Source organism: Panthera onca, chromosome C1 (assembly GCF_046562875.1).
Source record: "Panthera onca isolate mPanOnc1 chromosome C1, mPanOnc1 haplotype 2, whole genome shotgun sequence".
Taxonomy (NCBI): domain Eukaryota; kingdom Metazoa; phylum Chordata; class Mammalia; order Carnivora; family Felidae; genus Panthera; species Panthera onca.
The window spans coordinates 116,100,807-116,122,051 of record NC_138346.1 but is presented as its reverse complement, the minus strand read 5'-3'; the positions used below and the strand labels follow the sequence as shown (position 1 = coordinate 116,122,051).

At 40.4% G+C, this 21,245-nt stretch overlaps 1 protein-coding gene and 1 pseudogene across 4 annotated transcripts; both read left to right on the top strand.

Annotated features, from left to right (window-relative positions):
• The first annotated feature begins 304 nt into the window (after window positions 1-304).
• LOC132671878 (SKA complex subunit 2 pseudogene) lies at window positions 305-667 on the top strand (annotated as a pseudogene).
• Window positions 668-5,776: 5,109 nt separating this feature from the next.
• CTXND2 (cortexin domain containing 2) lies at window positions 5,777-16,949 on the top strand. Of its 4 annotated transcripts, none has more exons than XR_009607182.2 (3): window positions 5,777-5,897; window positions 15,497-15,792; window positions 16,725-16,949. XR_009607182.2 is itself a non-coding variant. In XM_060622597.2 (3 exons), the coding sequence occupies exon 3, from the start codon at window positions 15,568-15,570 to the stop codon at window positions 15,733-15,735; it is 168 nt and encodes a 55-aa protein (XP_060478580.1). In that variant the 5' UTR covers window positions 5,785-5,897; window positions 12,046-12,208; window positions 15,497-15,567; the 3' UTR covers window positions 15,736-16,949. The 4 variants fall into 4 exon arrangements, 2 of the variants coding, with proteins under 2 accessions (XP_060478578.1, XP_060478580.1); XR_009607181.2 differs by having other exon boundaries at window positions 16,721-16,949; XM_060622597.2 differs by adding an exon at window positions 12,046-12,208 and having other exon boundaries at window positions 5,785-5,897; window positions 15,497-16,949.
• The last annotated feature ends 4,296 nt before the right edge of the window (window positions 16,950-21,245 follow it).

The window sequence follows — 21,245 nt, the reverse complement described above, 5'->3', positions numbered from 1 at the left end:
GCTGTCAGCACAGGGGCCCGATGCGGGGCTCGAACTCACGGACCGCGAGATCGTGACCTGAGCCGAAGTCGGTGCTCAACCGACTGAGCCACCCAGGCGCCCCATAAAAATGCTTATTAAGCATATGAAATCATAGGGCATCTGCCCAAAAGAGAGGTTGGGACCTAGATGTAAACTTCACCAACTGCAAGACACTGTGGTTTCATAGAATGCTAGCACCTTAGTTAAAAGAGAGAGGCAAAAGGACACAAAAAAATGCCTCAAGAAATGCCTGTTTCAGTCTGAGGAATGTCAACTATTCAAGATGGAGGCAGAGGTCAACAAGATGAAACTGATGTTCCAGAAAGCTAACTCTGATCCAGATTACATTCAGTACAGACCAGAATATGAAATCAAGACTAATCATTCTGAGTCAGCAAGCAAGAAAAATCCAGTTACACTCTTAATGGAATCATTAGCAATAAAGTCTCAGTATCAAACTTTGCATGCATGCTTTAAGCCATTAGCTGTTGGGCAGAAAGAGACTAAGAGCTGTGTTTGTGCCACTGTCCTTAAGACTACGACCATAATACAAGAACTACAAAAGCAAACAGACTTGGAGCTGTCACTGTGGACTAAAGAGAAAACTGTGGCAGAGCAATTAAAATCTCACATGTCAGAGTTATGAAGAAATGGACTTGCCAAAGAGAACTCTCATGGAGAAGAGATCCATTCCAGAAAATTTTAGGAAGATGTCTTTTCAGCACTTGATGACTAGAGGTAGGGGGATGGGAAGGAGATTTGGCTTGACTGACTGGATAATTGATGCCTTTCACAAGATAGGGGAACATAAGGAGGCCAAAGAGTAATCAATAAAGTTCAGCTGAAAGGATGGGATGGGAATAAAGGGCACCTGGGTGGCTCAGTCAGTTAAGCATCCAACTTCGGCTCAGGTCATGATCTCATGGTCCGTGAGTTTGAGCCCCACGTCAGGCTCTGTGCTGACAGCTCAGAGCCTGGAGCCTGCTTTGGATTCTATGTCTCCCTGTCTCTCTGCGCCCTTCCCCTCCCCCCCATTCATGCTCTGTCTTTCTTTGTCAAAAATAAGTAAACATTAAAAAATTTGAAAAATATATGCACACCCACTTAGTCTTATAATTTCAGACAAGGAAGTTTAACACTATTTTGCATCTGTTTTTGTATAATTGGGATACCATAGATGTCCTGGCCTACTGTAAGAGAATATTTATGCACCATTTATGCAGTCAAACGTGAATGACCATGCTTTGGAAATTAAAGGATAGAAAGAAAAAAAAGAAAGAAAGAGAGAAATGCCTGTTTCAGATGATGGAAGAAGGAAGAGGCAATCTGGAAGAAGCAATGGAAGCAAAAGGAATTTCGAGATAAAAGATTTTGGGCAATAGCATCACGTGTTCAGAGATGAGGAGGAGCAAATCTAAGGAGAGTAGATGCAGCAGAAACCATAGTTGAGTGACTGAGAGTGTACAGAAAGTGAGTAAACGTAGTCAGATAGCTGGCATACAACACCTTTTCAAGAAATATGGGGGCACCTCGTGACTCAGTCGATTGGGCATCTGACTTGGGCTCAGGTCATGGTCTCACCATTTGTGAGTCCAAGCTGCTGTCAGCACAGAGCCTGTTTCTAATCCTCTGTCTCCCTCTCTCTCTGCCCTTCTTCCACTCACACTTTCTCAAAAATAAACATTTAAAAAAAAAAACACTAAGAAATATGGCAATGAAGGGGCACCTGGGTGGCTCAGTTGGTTAAGCATCCAACTCTTGATTTTGGCTCAGGTCATGATCTCACGGTTCGTGGGTTCCAGCCCCACTCTGGGCTCTGGACTCTGTGCTGACTGTATTGAACCTATTTGGGATTCTCTCTCTCTCTCTCCCTCTCTCTCTGCCCCTCCTCTATGCGTGTGCACACTCTCTCCATCTCTCCAAATAAATAAAAACTTGAAGGAAGGGAGGAAGGAAGGAAGGAAGGAAGGAAGGAAGGAAAGAAGGAAGGAAGGGTGGAAAGAAGGAAAGAGAAAGAAAGAAAGAAAGAAAGAAAGAAAGAAAGAAAGAAAGAAAGGCAACGAAGGCAAAGTAATCAGATGGTAGCTGGGATGGGTACGTAGAGTACAAATAGAAAAGTATGTCTACAGACTGAGCTTGTGAAAAGCGTTGCAAATTAAAGATGAAGAAAATATATATGCCTGAGAAAACAAGTAAGACCTGGTGCTGGAGGAGACCAGCAGATAGGTTAGGCCACATATGGACATATTACTCTCAAAAAACCAAGGCACATTTTCCTGAAAATGTGTAAACATTTTGAAGTGGAAGAAAGAGAGGAAGAAAGACTCATACGCAGTGGCTTTGATGCTCAAAGAGTTAATAGGTCAAACTTCTGCTGAGAACAAAAGGTAGAAATGCTGTTGGTTCTAGCTACAGAGCTGTGGGTAATTTGGGGAAGTGTATGACTAAGAATGTATACATAAAATGATGTTCTACTTCTCTGAGACCCTAAAGTCAGAAGGCATAAATGTTCATGAAACTACAGAGCAATGTTACTACTTGGTCTGCCAATATCAGAAGCAAACTGAGGAATTTACCCAGGATTAGAGAACAGGTTGACAAATTAGGTCAGTATCTTGGGGGTGGGAGATTCTAGAGCTGCAGAAGGAGGTGAGACTGGTCAGGGAAACAAGAGAAGCTAGGAGAGGTTATGGGGCTGAGCAGAGAGGTTAAATTCTGGAAGCTGATGTTGATAGCACCTTCAAATGTGAGGGAGTGGGAGTGTCAAAGGACAGAAACTGAGAACATATATCACAAAAGTAAAAATATATTGTCAGTATGTGTGTGTATATGTATATATATAACCTTTAAATCAATGAATAAGAGAGGAATAGCCCAATGACAAGAAGAGAAAGGATAGGTACAGGATATCTGAAAGTGATGTACAAACAAAAATTCAAATACCATACTAATGAGGGAACTGCAAGGGTTTTTTTTTTTTTATGTTTTTGTTTTATTGTTGTTGTTTTATTTCTGAGTGAGAGAGAATGAGAGGACAAGCAGGGGAAGGGCAGAGAGAAAGGGAGACACAGAATCCAAAGCAGGCTCCAGGCTCTGAGCTGTCAGTGCAGACCCCAACACAGGGCTCAAACCCACAAACCACGAGATCATGACCTGAGCCAAAGTCAAATGCTTAACTGACTGAGCCATCCAGGCGCCCCAGAGAAATGCAAGTTTTTAAAAACTGAGATGTTGTTTTTGCCTGTTAGCTGGACGAATATTTCAAAGATTGAAAGTAACCTATATTGGTGACACTGGAAAAATAAACACTTTCATACCTATTTTGTATATTACAATAACCTTTCTAGTGTGTGACTTGGCAATACCTGTTAGTATTCTAAATATTTATATCCTACAACCTAGCATTTATATTTTTACCATTTTGAGGAATTTATCTCACAAAAACATTTCCACAAGTGCTCAGAAAAATATGTGCAAGGATACCCATTGCAATGTTGCTAAGAAATTTGAGGGGCTCCTGGGTGGCTCAGTTGGTTGAGCAACCGACTTTGGCTCAGGTCATGATCTCACGGTTTGTGAGTTCGAGCCCCTTGCCGGGCTCTGTGCTGACAGCTCAGAACCTGGAACCTGCTTTGAATTCTGTCTCCCTCTCTCTCTGCCCCTCCCCCACTTGTGCTCTGTCTCTCAAAAATAAATAAGTGTAAAAATAATTTAAAAAAAAAGAAATCTGAAACAACCCAAATGCCCACTAATAGTGAAAAAAAATCAGGGATATGTATGTAATGGAGTACCTACATACTTAGCAGCCATTAAAATGAATTAAGTCGATCTAAATGTATTAAAATAGAAAGATGTCCAAGGTATATTATTAAATGGGGAAAAAAGCATAAAATGAACATTATCTTGTAAATGATAATAATTACAATAAATATAGAAATTAAAGCTGGAAAAATCCACCGAACTATTAATAGTTTGTCTCTGGAGCATAGGATTAATAGGAGATTTCTATCTTTTGGTACATATTTCTGTAATGTTTGAAGGACATCTATAATTATAAAAAAAACAGAAATATGCAGCAATTTTGTTTTAAGGTCCATCACTAAACAATGGTAGCTATCATAATGAGCAGCAAAGCCTGGTTTTGTTTCAGACTTTAGTTTTTCCTACCCTGAAAACACCTCTCCCACACAATTTGTGATTGTATGGTCAGGGGCAAGAGAAATTTGGAAACAGAAAATTATTTTATTTTATTTTCCTCCAAGAATTAGTGACAGATTATTTTCTTCAATAATATTTTTAAATGTTTATTTATTTTTGAGAGAGAGAGAGAGAGAGAGACAAGAGTACAAGTGGGAGAAGGACAGAGAGAGAGAGGGAGACAAAGAATCCAAAGCAGGCTCCCAGCTCTGAGCTGTCAGCACAGAGCCTGATGCGGGACTCGAACTCACAAATTTTGAGATGGTGGCCTGAGCTAAAGTCTGACTCTGAACCGACTAAACCACCCAGATTCCCCCCACCAAATATTTTTAAATTGCTACATTTAGAATTTGGAAACTGAAAATATTTTTAATTGCTACATTTAGAATTTAAATTGCTACATATTATTTGGAAAAATAAAAGTGAGAGCTGGGACCATACCTCATTCTCCATTCTGTCCCCAGCATCTAGCAAATGAGTGACACATTATTGGGATTCAGTAAAATTTATTAAATATAGCACCTCTTCCAGAAGAGTTACTTTTCTAAAGGTTGATAATATTTTGAAAATTTATCTAATACTCAAAACAATTTTTTGACTAGATAATATGTACATGGTACAATATAAACCACCCAATTTCTCATCTTGAAGCCCCAGAATAATTCTCTCCAGAAATATTCTGTATATTTATAAGCATATGTAAATACAGATAGACAAGTTTGCACTGGAGCGTGCATGCACACACATACATACACCCTATAAACGTTTTTTTGTTTGTTTTTTTTTTGTTGTTGTTGTTTTTGAGAGAGAGAGACCGAGACAGCACAAGTTGGGGAGGGGCAGAGACACAGGGAGACGGAGAATCCCAAGCAGGCTCTGCTCTGTCACGCCGAGCCCCACGCAGGTACCAGGAGATCATGATCTGAGCTGAAACCAAGAGTTAGAGTCTTAACCGACTGAGCCACCCAGGCACCCCTAAAAGTTTTTTGATGAACCAAATAAAACCTTAGAGGAAATAGTAAATTTCGCTATATATGAACACATGTAATACCTAATACTAAGTAAAATAGTTTAGACTTTTCTGATTCAAATGTTCTAAGTAAATTCTTTTTGAGAAAAAGCAAATTTTTGAGTTTCAACTGATCTTGTTGGTAAATAGTTCCCAAACTTGAGCATACATTACAGTACCCCTAGAAGGGCTGGTTAAAGTTTCTGATTCATTAAGGCATGGATGAGGGTCCAAGAATTTGCATTTCTAACAATGTCCCACATGTCACCGTTAATCCAGAGAACCGTTGCAGAGACCAAAAAGCTGGCTCCTGACCCATCTTCTACCACCCATGTGATCCACTTACAAGGTATTACTTGAGCTATTAACCTTGGCTGCCCCAGCCCTTGGAGAGTTGTGGAAATATTCTTCTACTGAACTGGGCTCCAATTTAATCTAGTGGATCATTTTCTCACTCACTATGGGAGTGTCTGAAACTTGATCATGTTTTAGTTGAACTATTCATGAAGCTTCTGAGTTCAGCGTGGGAGTGGGGAAGGGACAGAGCTACCAATCACTCTCCTTTCGCAAGAGGGCGTTGATAAAAAGGGGAGAGGCTGCCAAGAGATGTGCTTGAGCAAGAAGAGACTGCCCTGCCAACAGCCAGCCTTGGCTATCACTCTCTCAAGAGGTAAATAACTATCTGTATTGTCTTTCTAGTGAAGTTTTTATGGGAATAATTACAACAATCCTTCTGAGTTTTGTAGAGCTTCTCCGCAAACTTGGGAAGTACTAGGGAAATGACTGAGGGAAAAGTAAAGGGCTTTTATGCAAAAGTGAAACTTTACAAGGTACAGTGTTGTTTTGAAACAAGCTTGGGGAACCCCTGTGGGTCCTATTGTCTAGAGGATGTCTTTGATTTTAGGGATTATAGTAGGAGAGCGTCATTATTGTATTTCTTCATCATCACCTCTCCCTTTAGAGTAAACTTATGGCCCGGACAGAAAAGCTGGGTCTTTTTAGGTTGTTTTTGTTGTCGTCTTGTTTTGGTTTTTGTATATTTATCTTTAAGAAATACAGGGCAACAGATGGGGGAAATGAAGTGATTTGAGAAGGCAACATAGGAAAGGAAGAAGGGATTAATCTTTCGGGGAAGTATCAAGTGAAAGTGGAACTAACATCCGATACAGATTTGTAACTGCTGTTGTTGTGTGTCCTACTTTAGCAGTACCAAACTTTACATAAACCGATAGATTCCTGCCCTATCTCCTTTTCCCTATTCTAGTCCTGAGCATTTCTGCTGCTCATCTCAAATAAAACAGGAACCTTAAGAACCACTTTAAAAATTCTAGGACATGGAAAAAAGGTTTTGGATTTATCTGCCAAGAAAAGTGACTTTACCTAAAAGGTCTTAAAGAATTTTTCTTTTTCTTTTCAAGAGAGAGGAGCATCCACAAGCTGGAGAAATGGGCAGAGGGATAGAGAGAGAATCTCAAGCAGGACCCATGCTCAGTACAGAGCTTGACACAGGGCTCAATTCCACAATATTAGGATCACGACCTGAGCTGAAATCAAAAGTCTGATGCTCAACCCACCCAGGCACCCCTGCCTAAGAGGTCTTAGAGGAAAGGAAACTGAATATCCAAGGCTGCAATAATTTGTGATTTTTTTTTTTTTGCATTCTAAAAAACTTTTTACATAATTTTGTATTCAAAATCTTGCTTTTTTTTTTTTAAAGAGAAACGTCCAACTTGTATAAACTTCAGGCCTTATAAAACCTAGATATGATCCCTGAATATGAAAATAAGAGCCAAGAGCATGCATGGCATACTTGGAACCAAAACAACATCAGCCTTTTTCTTTCCTTTTCCTTTTTTAATAAGAATGTATTTTACTTTTTTTTTAATTTTTTTAACTTTTTTTTTTTTAATTTATTTTTGAGACAGGGAGAGACAGGGCATGAACAGGGGAGGGTCAGAGAGAGGGAGATACAGAATCTGAAACAGGCTCCAGGCTCTGAGCTGTCAGCACAGAGCCTGACGCGGGGCTCGAACTCACGAACCTCGATATCATGACCTGAGCCAAAGTCGGCCGCTTAACTGACTGAGCCACCCAGGTGCCCCTGTATTTTACTTTTTGAGGTGGAGGGAGGAAAGGTATCAGCCTAACAGGATCAAAATTAGCTTATTGGAATTTAGCATCTGTGAGTGAGAAGTTTGAATAAGTGAACTAGAGACCTTTGATTCAAAGTTCAGAAATTCAAGGGGTGCCTGGGTGGCTCAGTCGGTTGAGCGTCTGACTTTGGCTCAGGTCATGATCTCACGGTTCATGAGTTTGAGCTCCCCATCGGGCTCTGTGCTGACAGCTCAGAGCCTGGAGCCTGCTTCAGATTCTGTGTGTGTCTCTCTCTCTCCCAAAATAAATAAACATTGAAAAAAACAAAAATAAAAAAAGCTCAGAAATTCAGATTCAATGAGATAAGGAGGAAAATCAGAGATGATTTTATGTTTTCCAATTTCCAAATGCTGAACGTTTTCCATCCCTCTGCAATATTTGAGGCTCTTGGTAACACACCTCCTTGAATTATCTCATCGCTTCAATTTCATGACTCTCCATTCTTCAGGTGTTCCTACTATAACTATTCCATCTGTGGTTTCTAGCTCTCTTCCCTCCACCGTAGAAGCAGACATTCCCTTGTTTCAAATTCTCCTTTGGCCATCTCATCTACTTCTATGATTTCAACTACCCTGCATCTGGGTGACTCAGCTCTAAAGATCTTGCTCTTCTTTACTCCTAAACTTCAGTCCCACATTTCTGCCTCTTGAGCATATCACACCAGTGCCTTTAAATTCAACCTACTCCAAACTGAACTCATCATATTCCCTTTGAATATCTGCTAATTCCTAAAATAAATTGTTCTATTAATGGCAGCATTTTTCTTTCAGCCATCCAAAGTCAAACCCCAGGTCATCTTTATCACTTCTTCCTCCCATATGTTCATCTAATGTATAAGTCATGTCAAATCCTTTCTCATCCATTCCTTCCTTTTTGTTACTATGTTATCCTAGTTTATACTTTTCTTGCCTCTTGCTAAGACTGTTACAACTCCTGGGGCGCCTGGGTGGCTCAGTCAGTTAAGCGGCCGACTTCGGCTCAGGTCATGATCTCGCGGTCTGTGAGTTCGAGCCCCGCGTCAGGCTCTGTGCTGACAGCTCAGAGCCTGGAGCCTGTTTCAGATTCTGTGTCTCCCTCTGTCTCTGACCCTCCCCTGTTCATGCTCTGTCTCTCTCTGTCTCAAAAAAATAAATAAACGTTAAAAAAAATAAAAAAAAAAAAAAGACTGTTACAACTCCTTCTAATTGTTTTCCACCCTATGGTGTCTATTTGCTGTCTCCAATATCTTTTATATATTGTTGCCAGCTATCTTTTTAGAGCATGGCTTTGATGATTTACCTTCCTTCCTTCAACAAGCATGAATTGTATATGCCCAATATTCCCGGCACTGATACAGATACTAATTCATTTATGTAGGTATACTAAACAGCTACAATGTGCCAGCCCTGCCATAGGCACTGAAGCTATGTCACTAATGGGACACAGACTAAGGCTTAGAGCTTACATTCCAGTTAGGGTCAGTGAGAGGTACAGTAAGATATGGCCCCTGCTCTCACTTATCTGTTCTAAATCCTTCAATGGTTCCCCCATGCCTGGAAAAGAAAATTCGAATTCTTTATGTTGACTTTCAAGACTCATTATGATTGTTTTTCCTCCCAAGTTTTTATTTAAATTCCAGTTACTTAAAAATATGGAATGCTTCAGGGCATTCCCTGGGTGGCTTAGTCAGTTGAGTATTCAACTCTTGATTTCAGCTCAGGTCATGATCCCAGGGTGGTGGGATCAAGCCCCATGTCGGGCTCCATGCTGAGCGTGGAGCCTGTTTAACATTCCCTCCTTCTCTCCTACTTCCCCTCCCCCACTCACACGTTCTCTCTCTCTGTCTCTCTCTCTGTCTCTCTCTCTCTCTCCCTCTCTCTCAAATAAAGGAAAAGAAAAAAGGGGGGGGGGGATGGAAGGCTTCATGAATTTGTGTGTCATCCTTGCATAGGCGCCAGGGACTGGAATGTTGAGTGACACAAAGATGACACAATTTATAATTCAGGCAGGGCAGAAGTGGGCGTATCCAATGATGGTAGCCGCGGTGCCCAACAAAATCATCCAGTGCCAGCAGTGCCCTAACCAGACTTCTCCTGTGCTGAACATGACTGTGGTTGGTTCCCAATGCCTCGTCTCCCTTCGTTTCTGCCTGTTTTTTTTTTTTAATTTTTATGTTTATTTATTGCTGACACAGAGAGAGACAGAGCATGAATGGGGGAGGGGCAGAGAGAGAGGGAGACACAGAATCAGAAGCAGGCTCCAGGCTCTGAACTGTCAGCATAGAGCCCGACGCAGGGCTCGAACTCACAGACTGTGAGATCATGACCTGAGCCAAAGTCGGACACCGACTGAGCCACCCAGGCGCCCCTGATTTCTGCCTATTTTATAAGACCAATTCTACTTCATTCTGGAAGCTGACTAGCCTCTTCCTTGCAATAAATACTTTTTTTTGCTCAGGTGAGGGACATTGTTTCTGTTGCTTGCAACAAAGAATCTTGAGTGATATAAAAGTATTCTTTCTTCCTCTGGACTTGGGGAGGAAGAGAGAATGTGAAGAGGGAATATAAGAGGTCTGGATTTATTGGGGCCATTCTTTCTACTATAGGAAATCAGCCTGTGTATAAACTCAACATAGAAGAAAGGTGGGACTGTGAAATATAATAGACATATCAAGGCAGAACCCTGGTAACACCTTGAATCTCTGGATCCAACCATAACTAAAGTTAACTTTACTCTGGACTTCAGCCTCATAAGTTAATAAATTCCATGTATTGTTTAATATCACTCACGTGAACTTTTTGTCACTTGCAACCAAATGCATCCTACCTGATACCTTTTCATTCCGTCTTTGAAAAGGAATCCTTTGCCTGATTCTGCAGTAGGCTTTTAGCTATTCTACTTCTCTTCTTTCTTTCCCGGTTGAACTCCTCATAAATGATGTAAAATCTTAGTGTCTTCATTTCCTCACTGCCCTTTCCTGCTTAATCCACCGAAGGCTGGATTACTTCTTTACCACTCTGCTGACACTATTTTCTTTGAGATCACCAATAGTCTTTTCCTGTCTTAACTCAATGCCACGTTCTCAAAGTCATTCATTTGTTCAGCATTTTTTACATGCCCACTTTAGCAGAGTGTAGTGCTACATCCACTCATTGAACAGATATTTATTGAATAGCCAATATATCCCAAACTTTTAGTATAAAAAACAAACAAATCCTACTTTCAGGTCGGATTACTATTTTGTCACAGAAGACAGACTCTGAAGTAATCGTAGTAAACCATAGTGAATATTACTAGAATATCTCCCTGGAAAATTAACATTTAATCTAAAGCCTAAAAGTTGAATATAGAAGGATGGAAATAATACAAAGAGAATATTAATGACAAGGCTTAGAGGCAAAGGAGGATCATGCAAAAGTCACGGAACTGTGAGAAGTCCAGCATTTCTGGGTCACAAAGTACGAAGGAGAGAGTGGCAAGAAACAAGGTTAGATCAAATTATGGAGAGCCTTGGAACCCCATTAAAAAGTTTGAAGACTGTAGGCAGCTGGTGACAGATTTTAATCAGAAGACTGATGGATTTCCATTTATTAAAGACCACTTTGTGGTTTGGAAGGGAACACAAGTATTTTCAGGAATTCTGAGAGTATTTGCAGGAGTCTGGTATTTGATGACCTAGAGTACAGTGATGACCATGGGAATAAAGGGAATTGAGAAAGAAAGAAAGAAAGAAAGAAAGAAAGAAAGAAAGAAAGGAAGGAAGAAGGAGTTGACTTGAGAGATAATTTTGGAAGTAGGCCCAAAAGGATATTAATAGATGTAGGGAGTAAGAAGCTACTGAAATGTGGAACACAAGAGTTCCACATGACCCTGCTCTGAAAAGCACTGTAGAAAGGTGAGGAAATCAATAATGTGATATATATGTACATGAGATATTAAGGGGAATACAAATATCTACAAATTTTCCCACATTTCCAGCTGCCAGGAGGAGCCCCAGACTAGTTTTTCTCTTATCCCCAGTCTTTTTTTTTTTTTTTTTTTTAATTTTTTTTTTTTAACGTTTATTTATTTTTGAGACAGAGAGAGACAGAGCATGAACGGGGGAGGGGCAGAGAGAGAGGGAGACACAGAATCGGAAACAGGCTCCAGGCTCCGAGCCATCAGCCCAGAGCCTGACGCGGGGCTCGAACTCACGGACCGCGAGATCGTGACCTGGCTGAAGTCGGACGCTTAACCGACTGCGCCACCCAGGCGCCCCCCCAGTCTTTTTTTTTATAAGCATTTTCTCTAAGTTTATTTTGAGGTGGGGGAGGGGCAGAGAGAGAAAGAGAGAGAGAATCCCAAGCAGGCTCCACGCTGTCAGTGTGGGGTTTGAACTCACATAACCATGAGATCATGACCTGAGCAGAAACCAAGAGTTGGACACTCAGACTGAGCCACCCAGGCGCCCCATCTTTTATCCTCAGTCTCAAAACCACTTCCTTACAATTCTCTGCCAAAGGTACAATTCTGCCCATCGTGAAGACAATTACTGATATTGTTTCCCAGAGCTGCTTAGCTCCCAGCTGTCCCAAACTAATCTTTTATGAAACAAGCATTCTCTCTGTGTTCCCAAAAGATTCACTAAACCATTTTTTTTTTTTTTTTTTTCAAAACAAATCTGTTTGCATTTTCTTTCTCTCTAGGCTTGGAGGATGTTCAGGGTTCTTTCTTTATGATGTACTTCTCATGGGTTACTCAGAAGTTCCCTCACTAGGGTTATCTAACTGCAGATCCCTTAGAATCAATGTCCCTCCACTGGCTTTACAGCACTGAATCCAAGTCTACCTCCAACCACTTTCTGTTAAGGTAACTTCCTTCCAGCAGGAATCCCTTTCAGGCTAGATCCTCTTTCGAATGATGCCCGGGGTTGGTCCCTATCTATGGGGTCATTATCTGGCCCTCAGGAAAAAAAAAATTCTCCTTGATCAATCTCAATTCTGCCTTCTTTTATTTTAAAGTTTTTTTTAAGTTTATTTATTTATTTTGAGAGAGAGACAGAGAGACAGAGTGCATGCACGCCTGCAGGGTAGGAGCTGAGAGAGAATCCAGAGTGGGCTCTACCCTGTCAGCCCCATCGAGGGGCTCCATTTCACAAATCATGCGATCGTGACCCGAGTTGGATGCTCAACTGACTGAGCCACCCAGGTGCCCCAATTCTGCCTTCTTTTCTGTTGCTACAGCCTGCTTCAGCCAACTTCTTTCTTTCATTTTATCATAGTAAGAGCACATAACGGGATTTACCCTCTTAACAAATTTTTTAGTGTGCGATACATTATCATTACTACTGGTACAATGTCGTACAGCAGATCTCTAGAGCTGGTTCATCTTGCTTAACTACAATTTTATGCCTGTTGATTGATAACTCCCCATGATGAGTGATGTTCAGCATCTTTTCATCTGCTTATTGGCCATTTGTATAACTCCCTTAGAGAAATGTCTACTCAGATCCTTTGCCCAGTTTTTTAAAAAGTTTATTTATTTTGAGAGAGGGAGAAAGAGAGAGAGAGAGAGTGCAAGCAGGGGAGGGGCAGAGAGAGAGGGAAAGAGAGAATCCCAAGCAGGCTCTGTGCTGTCAGCACAGGGCTCAAACTCACGAACTGTGAGATCATGAACTGACCCGAAATCAAGAGTCGGACACTTAACTGACTAAGCCACCCAGGAGCCCCCCGTGCCCAATTTTTAATTAGGTTATTTGTATTCCCTTTATTTAGTTATAAGAATTCTTTATATATTCTAGATAGAAGTCCCTTATCGGATATATGACTTGCAAATATTTTCACCCATTCTTTGGGTTGTCTTTTCACGTTCTTGATAGTGTCCTTTGAAGAACAGAAGTTTTAAACATTTTTTTTTCAAATCTCTTTATTTATTTTGAGAGAAAGAGAGCATGAGTTGGGGAGGGGCAGAGAGGGAGGGAGAGAGAATCCCCAGCAGGCTCTGCATTGTCAGCGCAGAGCCAGACTTGGGGCTCAATCTCATCAACCATGAGAGCATGATATGAGTCAAGCCAAAACCAAGAGTTGGTCGCTCAAGTGACTGAGCTCCCCAGGTGCCCCTAAATGTTTTTCTTTTTTTTAACTGAAGTATAGTTGATACACAATGTTACAATGTTACATTAATTTCAGGTATACAACGGTTAGTGATTTGACAAATTTATATGCTAGTGCTTTGCTAACCACAAGTATAGCTACCACCTGTCACCATAAATGCTATTACAATACCACTGATTATACTCCCTATGTTGTCCCTTTTATCCTTATGACTTAGTCATTCCATAATTAGAAGCCTGTACTTCCCACTCCCCTTCATCCATTTTGCCCATACCTCACATCCCTCCCCTCTGGTAACCATTAGTTTGTTCTCTATATTTATGGATATATTTCTGCTTTTTATTTGTTTAATTCTTTGTTTTTTAGGTTGTTTTTTGGGGGTTTTTTGTTTGTTTTTTTTTTTTAGAGCCCACACATAACGAATCATACATTGTTTGTCTTTGTCTGACTTATTTCACTTGGAATAATACCCTCTAGGTCCACCCATGTTGTCATAAACAGCGAGGTCTCATCCTTTCTGTGGCTGAGTAAAATCCCATTTTATATACATATATACACCACATCTTTATCCATTCATCTGTTGACAGACACTTGAAAAAGTCTTAAATTTTGACAAATTCCAACTTACCTATTTTTCTCTGCTGTTGCTTGTGCTTTTGATGTAATAGCTAAAAATTCTTTGCCAAATCCAAGGTTATGAAGATCTACTCTTTTGTTTTCTTTTAAGAGCTTTGCAGAGTTAGGTCTTTGATCTATTTTGAGGTAGTTTTTATATATGGTGTGAAGTAAGGGTTCAACTTCATACTTTTGCATGTGGCTGTCCCGTTGTCCCAGCACAATGTTTCTTTCCTCACTGAATGGTGTTGGCATCCTTGTCAAAAATCGGTTGACAATAGATATATGAGTTTATTTCTAGACTTCCAAATCTATCCCACCTAACTATATGTCTATCCTTGGGCTAGTGCCACACTGTCTTAATAATGGTAACTTTACAGTGAGTTTTGAAATCGGGAAGTGGGAGTTTTCTGCTTTTCTTCCTTTCAGTGTTGATTTGGTGGACTAAGTTTTTTTTTTTTTTAATTTTTTTTTAACGTTTATTTATTTTTGAGACGGAGAGAGACAGAGCATGAACAGGGGAGGGTCAGAGAGAGGGAGACACAGAATCTGAAACAGGCTCCAGGCTCCGAGCTGTCAGCACAGAGCCTGACACGGGGCTCGAACCCACGGACCGCGAAATCATGACCTGAGCCGAAGTCGGCCGCTCAACCGACTGAGCCACCCAGGCGCCCCAAGTGGACTAAGTTTTAATAACCAAAATTGATCCCTTCTGGGATGTACTTCATTTTTCATTAAAAGATGGGAATGACAGGGGCACCTGGGTGGGTCAGTCAGTTAAACGTCCGACTCTTGATTGTGGGTCAGGTCATGATCTCACAGCTCGTGGAATCAAGCCCCACGTCAGTCTCTGTGGGTCAACGAGATCCTGCTTGGGATTAGCTCTCTCCCTCTCTCTTTCTGCCAATCTCCTGCTCTCTCTCACACACACACTCTCTCTCTCTCAAAATAAAGAAACATATAAAAACAATGGGAATGACAGCACAGTTAAACATAGTAATTAGAAAAAATAAAATAATTTTATGTTCATACCCAGTAAGTTAAGACTCCAGAACAAATTAGTTACAATATGTACTCTTAGAATTTGGAAGAAAAAAAAAATCTTAGAGAAAGATTTGGATGTAACACAGAATTGGGCTGTTCAAGGTAGCTTTCCCTGGATCTTACCAGGCAAGGAAGCTCTAGTTGATTTCTGAGCTATACATGTTTGCTCATGTTTTGCCTTGGAGTATTTTTCCAGAGGTTTTATGCTTTTATGTGTATATATTTTGAACATCACCCATGCTAACTTTATCAATTTCATAAGTGCTTCTTAAATAAGCCTTGCTTTTTTTTTTTTTTCAAATCTCCTTTGGTTTTGACATGTTATTAAGAAAACACACACATACATATACAAACCAATCAACTTGTTTTATCCTCTTTTGTCTAGGAATATGACAAACCTGAAGATCCCTGAGGAGGTAGCTACTGCTCTACAAGGGTAAAGAAGTGTGTGTTCCCATGGATGATTCGAGCCTGTCCAGCAGTATTGATGTAGACAAAGGCTTTGCCATCGCCTTTGTTGTTCTTCTGTTTCTGTTCCTAATTGTGATGATTTTTCGGTGTGCCAAGTTGGTGAAGAACCCCTATGAGGCCAGCTCCACAACAGCAGAACCGTCGCTGAGCTGAACTATGAAAAAGCCTGACAGACTCCTCCTCAGGGGAGATATTAAATCTTCTATACAGGTGTTTATGATCTGGACTTCATATTGGTTCCCCTCTCTGTGTGTCAGCCTTCTCACTCTGGCATTCCACAATAGGCACAGGAGGGTGAGTTGAGAATAATAAAAAGGATGAAACACAAGCCAGTTTATATTCCTATTCAGGGAAATGGTTACAAAGTGGGACAGAGACAGGTTGAACTCATTGATTAAAATAAGGCCATGGGTTTCAATTCTCCAGTATCAAATGTCCTTAAGATAGTTGGACATAATTTTTGATGTAATGCAATACAATATAATAATGCTGGGGCACCTCGGTGGCTCTATCGGTAGAGTGCCTGACTCTTGATTTTGGCTCGGGTCATGATATTGTGTTTGCGGGCTCGAGCCCCACATCAGGTTCTGTGCTGATAGCATGGAGCCTGCTTGGGGGTTCTCTGTCTCCCTCTCTCTCTGCCTCTTCCCTGCTCATACACTCTCTCTCTCAAAATAAATAAATAAAAATTAAAAAAATAATGCTTGGAAGGCCCACCTAAAACCAGAATTCCTAGAGGTGGTCCTAGAAGATCCCTCTGGTTGTGCAAATATAAGGCCAGCAGGAACCAATTGTTCTTTGATAAGAGTCTAACAGGACCTTTTTAGTGTGTGAGGTTTTAAAAAAATCTGCTACCCTTCTCAAGTGGACAGAGCTGTGTGGTAGAGGGGGAGCAATTTGTCTTCAGAGAATCCCTTAATCTTTCTCAACCCCACATTTCCTCATTTATAAAATAATATCTAGTAGATTGAAAGGGGCCCTCCAAAAGATACGTCCATGTCCTCCCCTGGAAACCTATGAATGTTTTTACATATTTGGCAAAAGGATCTTTGCAGATATAATTAAGAATCTCAAGATGAATTCTTCCTGGATTAGCTGGGTGAGCCCTAAGTCCAATGACAAATGTCCTTTGTAAAAGACAGACGAGAAGATACAGAGAGACAGAGGAAAAGGCCCTGTGAAGACAGAGGCAGAGATTGGAGTCATGCAGCCACAAACTAAAGAACACTTGGCTGGAACCAACAGAAGCTGGAAGAGGCAAGGGAAGATTCTCATCAGAGCCTTTGGAGGGAGCACAGCCCTGCCAACACCTTGATTTTGGATTGCTACCCTCTAGAACTGTGAGAGAATAAATTCCTGTTGTTTTAAGCCAACGAGTCTATGGTAATCGGTTATGGCAATCACAGGAAACTCATATGTAATACACAACGATGATGGTGGTAGTTATCATGATCAGTCCAAGAATCTTTTAAAAGAAAACAGAAAAGGCACTCCTGGGTGGCTCAGTTAGTTAAGAGTCTGACTCTTGATTTCAGCTCAGGTCATGATTTCACAGTTTGTGAGACGGAGCCCCAAAGAACCTGCTCAAGATTCTCTCTTTCCCTCCACCACTTGTGCTCTCTCAGAAAGAAACAAAGGAAAAGAAGGAAGGAAGGAAGGAAGGAAGGAAGGAAGGAAGGAAGGAAGGAAGGAAATTATAATCTGTACTCTCCAAAGTCTGAAGTTAGGGAAATTTGGTAGACCATCGCCAACTGGCAGGAAAGCGTATAAGAGAATTCACTAGAAGGAGAGGGGGCATCTAGGCCATGGATCAATGCTCAACACAGGTTTTGCTGAAGAGGATTGAGTCTGAGTCTGTCCCAGTAAGTGATAGAGATAGTGATAGTGAAAACTCTTAGGTCTATACTGGCCAAATGTTCTAGGTAACAGTAACTTAGCATGTGGATGTGAACTAAGACAGCCATAACCTTGGAAGCTAAGTGTGGGGCATCACTTGGGCTTGTGCAGGAACTTGGACCAGCATGCAGTCCCTTCAGAGAAGACATGTATTCATGGGACAATGCTGAACCAGACTTTAGCAGCAATACTAAATGGTATGGAGAAATAAACAGTCATGCACTGTTACCAGAGACTTGATAGTTGTTTCTGTTTTCTGACTCCTTGAACCAGAACTGCCCTCTCCTTGGCCTGAGTAAGTTCCCAGGGTTATTTGAAAATTGAGGCAGGGAAACCAGAGCTTTGAAATGGAGATACTAGACTATGCCTTCACCAGAACAGAGTGTGCTATATTGGATAAACTAAGGGGAGAGAGCAAGAGAGGGAGAGAGAAAGGTGATTTGTACACTGATTTGATAAAAAGAAATTCAGGACAAGGTGCAGGTCAGGGTAAAATGGAAGCAGATTAAGATTGATGTCAGTATTAGGGGCTCCTGGGTGGCTCAGTCAGTTAAGCATCCAACTTCAGCTCAGGTCATGATTTCTTGGTTCATGAGTTCAAGCCCCATATCAGTCTCTGTGCTGACAGCTCAGAGCCCGGAGCCTGCTTCAGATTCTCTCTCTCTCTCTCTCTCTCTCTCTCTCTCTCTCAAAAATAAATAAACATTAAAAAATTAAAAAAACACACACACAATTGATGTCAGTACTGGAAGGCTACCATGTATTCCCCCATCAAAATCAGATAGTAACCTTTCCCCCACCCCTTAAAAAAAAAAAAAAAAAAGGCAAGGTGAACACATGATTGATGAGAGCATCAATATGCAGTCACTAGAGAGTCACAGGTTTGACTATTACCTGACTTTCTACAGTAACCTATATGAGAAAAAATTGCATCAGTCAGAAGTGAATTATCTGTGGAAGAAAAAAAAAAAAAAAAAGAGTGACCCAAGGCAAAGTCACAGCCAGTGTGAATGCTGTTCAGGGGAGAAAGCAGCTTAGCCATTGGTCAGTAGAGTATTTCCAGTCTCAATGGCTAGATAGTCCTTGGCGTGTACACTCAGGGAGTTGAAACCCACATAATTTGGGTCTGTCTGGTTTTATTATTCATATCATCTCTGTTAATCTGATGTCCTTAAACATTCCTTTCACTCAACTTTAACTGGCAGCTTACAGATCTAAGTGGTCTGTGAAGTTTTATTGGCTAGACCCTTTCCAGTGTTTAAAATCTACAAAGTGGGTGTGGGTGTGTGTTGGGATCCATATGTGTTTTTTTGAGTTGATGTTTTAAAATTATTATTATGAAAGTAAAAAAGGCACATTGTAAAAATGTTTTTCAAACATTACTTAAGGGTAAAAATGCAAAAAGTTCCTAGACACTGCCTTGTTTCCTAATCCTTCTATTCAGAGGTAATTGAAGTTAAGGTAGTATTTTTTTTTAATGTATGTGTGTGTGTCCCTCCAGGCATGTTCCTTTTCTTTTCATTTTTAATGTCATAATTTTGAATATACTATCCATTGTCATGTTTTAAAATTCAAAAGGTATAGGGACATCTGGGTGGTTCAGTTAGTTAAGTGTCCAACTCTTGATTTCAACTCAGGTCATGATGTTATGGTTTGTGAGTTCAGGCCCCATGATGGGCTCCATGCTAATGGTACAGAGCCTGCTTGGGATTCTTTCTCTCTGTCCCTCTCTCTGTCTCTCTCTTTCTCTCTCTCTCTCTCTCAAAAATAAATAAACTTAAAATTTTTTTTAATTCAAAAGGTATAAAGTAGTATACTGTGAAAACCCTTACTCCCGTTCTTATCTGCCACCTTCCATTTGCCCTCTTCTCAGAAACCAGTATTAATCTCTTATGTATCCTTCCAGTAATCTTTTATGTATATGTAAGGAAAATATATTTTTAAATGGATTATTTACACAAATAATAGCATGCTATATACCATGTTCTACACCTGCTCTTCTCATTTAATAATGTTTCTTGGGTGACTGGGTGGCTCAGTTGGTTGAGCGTCTGACCCTTGGTTTTAGCTCAGGTCATGATCTCACAGTTTGTGAGTTTGAGCCCCACATCTGGCACTGCACTGGCAGTGCAGAGTCTGCTTGGGATTCTCTCTCTCCCTCTCTCTCTACTCCTCCCCAGCTCATGTGCTCTCGCTCTCTCTCTCTCTCAAAATAAATAAATAAAAACTTAAAAAGCATTTAATAATGTTTCTTTTTTTTTCTGGTGAACTCCTAAACTAACTTTCTTTCTTTCTTTCTTTCTTTCTTTCTTTCTTTCTTTCTTTCTTTCTTTTCTTTCTTTCTTTTGCTTTTTAATATAATTTATTTTCAAGTTAGCTAACATACAGTGTATACAGTGTGCTCTTGGTTTCAGGGCACATTCCCATGATTCATCGCTCACATATAACACCCAGTACTCATCTCAACAAGTGACCTCCTCAATGCCCATCACCCATTTTCCCCTCTTCCCCACCCCCCTCCATCAATCCCATTTGTTCTCTGTATTTAAGAGTCTCTTATGGGTTTGCCTCCCTCTCTATTTGAAACTATTTTCCCCTTCCCTTTCCGCATTAATAATGTTTCTTAAAGATCACCCCATATCAATGCACAAAAAGCTTCCTTTTTTAAAAAACATAGTTGAAGAGTATTCCATTGTTTGAGTGTGCCATAATTTGTTTAACCAACACCAGCTGATGGAAATCTGTTTTGTTTCTAAATACTTTGCTATTTCACACAATGTTCCAGAAGATAATTTAGCACTTACATCATATCAAAGGTATGAATATTCAAATGTATTCAATTTCTAATATATGTAGTTTAATTCCTAGAAGTTGAATTGCTGATTTAAAAAGTATAGCAGAACATTTAAAAAAATTTTTTTAGAGAGAGAGAGAGAGCATGAGTGGGGAGAGGGGCAGAGGGAGAGAGAATCTTTACATATATATTTTCTTTTAATATTTATTTATTTATTTATTTTGAGAGAAAGAGAGAGAGAGAGAGAGAGAGAGAGAGAGAGAGAATCCCAAGCAGGCCCCATGCTGTCAGTGCAGAGCCCGGTGCAGCACTTGATCCCACAAACTGCAAGACAATGACCTGAGCCAAAATCAAGAGTCAGTCATATAACTAAGCCATCCAGGTACCCTGAGAGAGACGGAGAGAGAGAATCTTAAGCAGGCTCCAAGCTCAATCCCCCAACCCTAGGATCATTATCTGAGCCAATATCGAGTTGGACGCTCAACTGACTGAACCACCCAGACATCCCCAATATTTTTTTAATTAGTTGTCAACATTCAAAACTCAAACGCTTTCATATGAAAAAATATTGATTTTTAAGCTCACTTGAAAAATTGGAAATCCAGCAACACCGTATCTATGACATAGAGCAAAAATTAGCTGGAGCTAAGTAGCAACTGTCCCCTTTGGTGAGACACGTATTTCTCAGGTGACCACAGTCCTCACCCACCCCATTTGGCTCCTTTACATTACTTTCCTGATGCCTAAAACCCTTTGAGTTTTTAATCCCCATATTCTTTCATTTTGATTCTGAGATCACTCAACATTGTTTAGATTATGATTTAATTTCCCTTAAGTCTGTCTGTAGGAAAAGGATCATTTGACATTCCAAGGTTTTGAACCCTGTGCTACGATTTCTCATGCTTAAGTATTAAGTAGCACATGGTTGTGATTTTTCAATGCATCACAAGGGATTACAGGAATGACTGTGCTG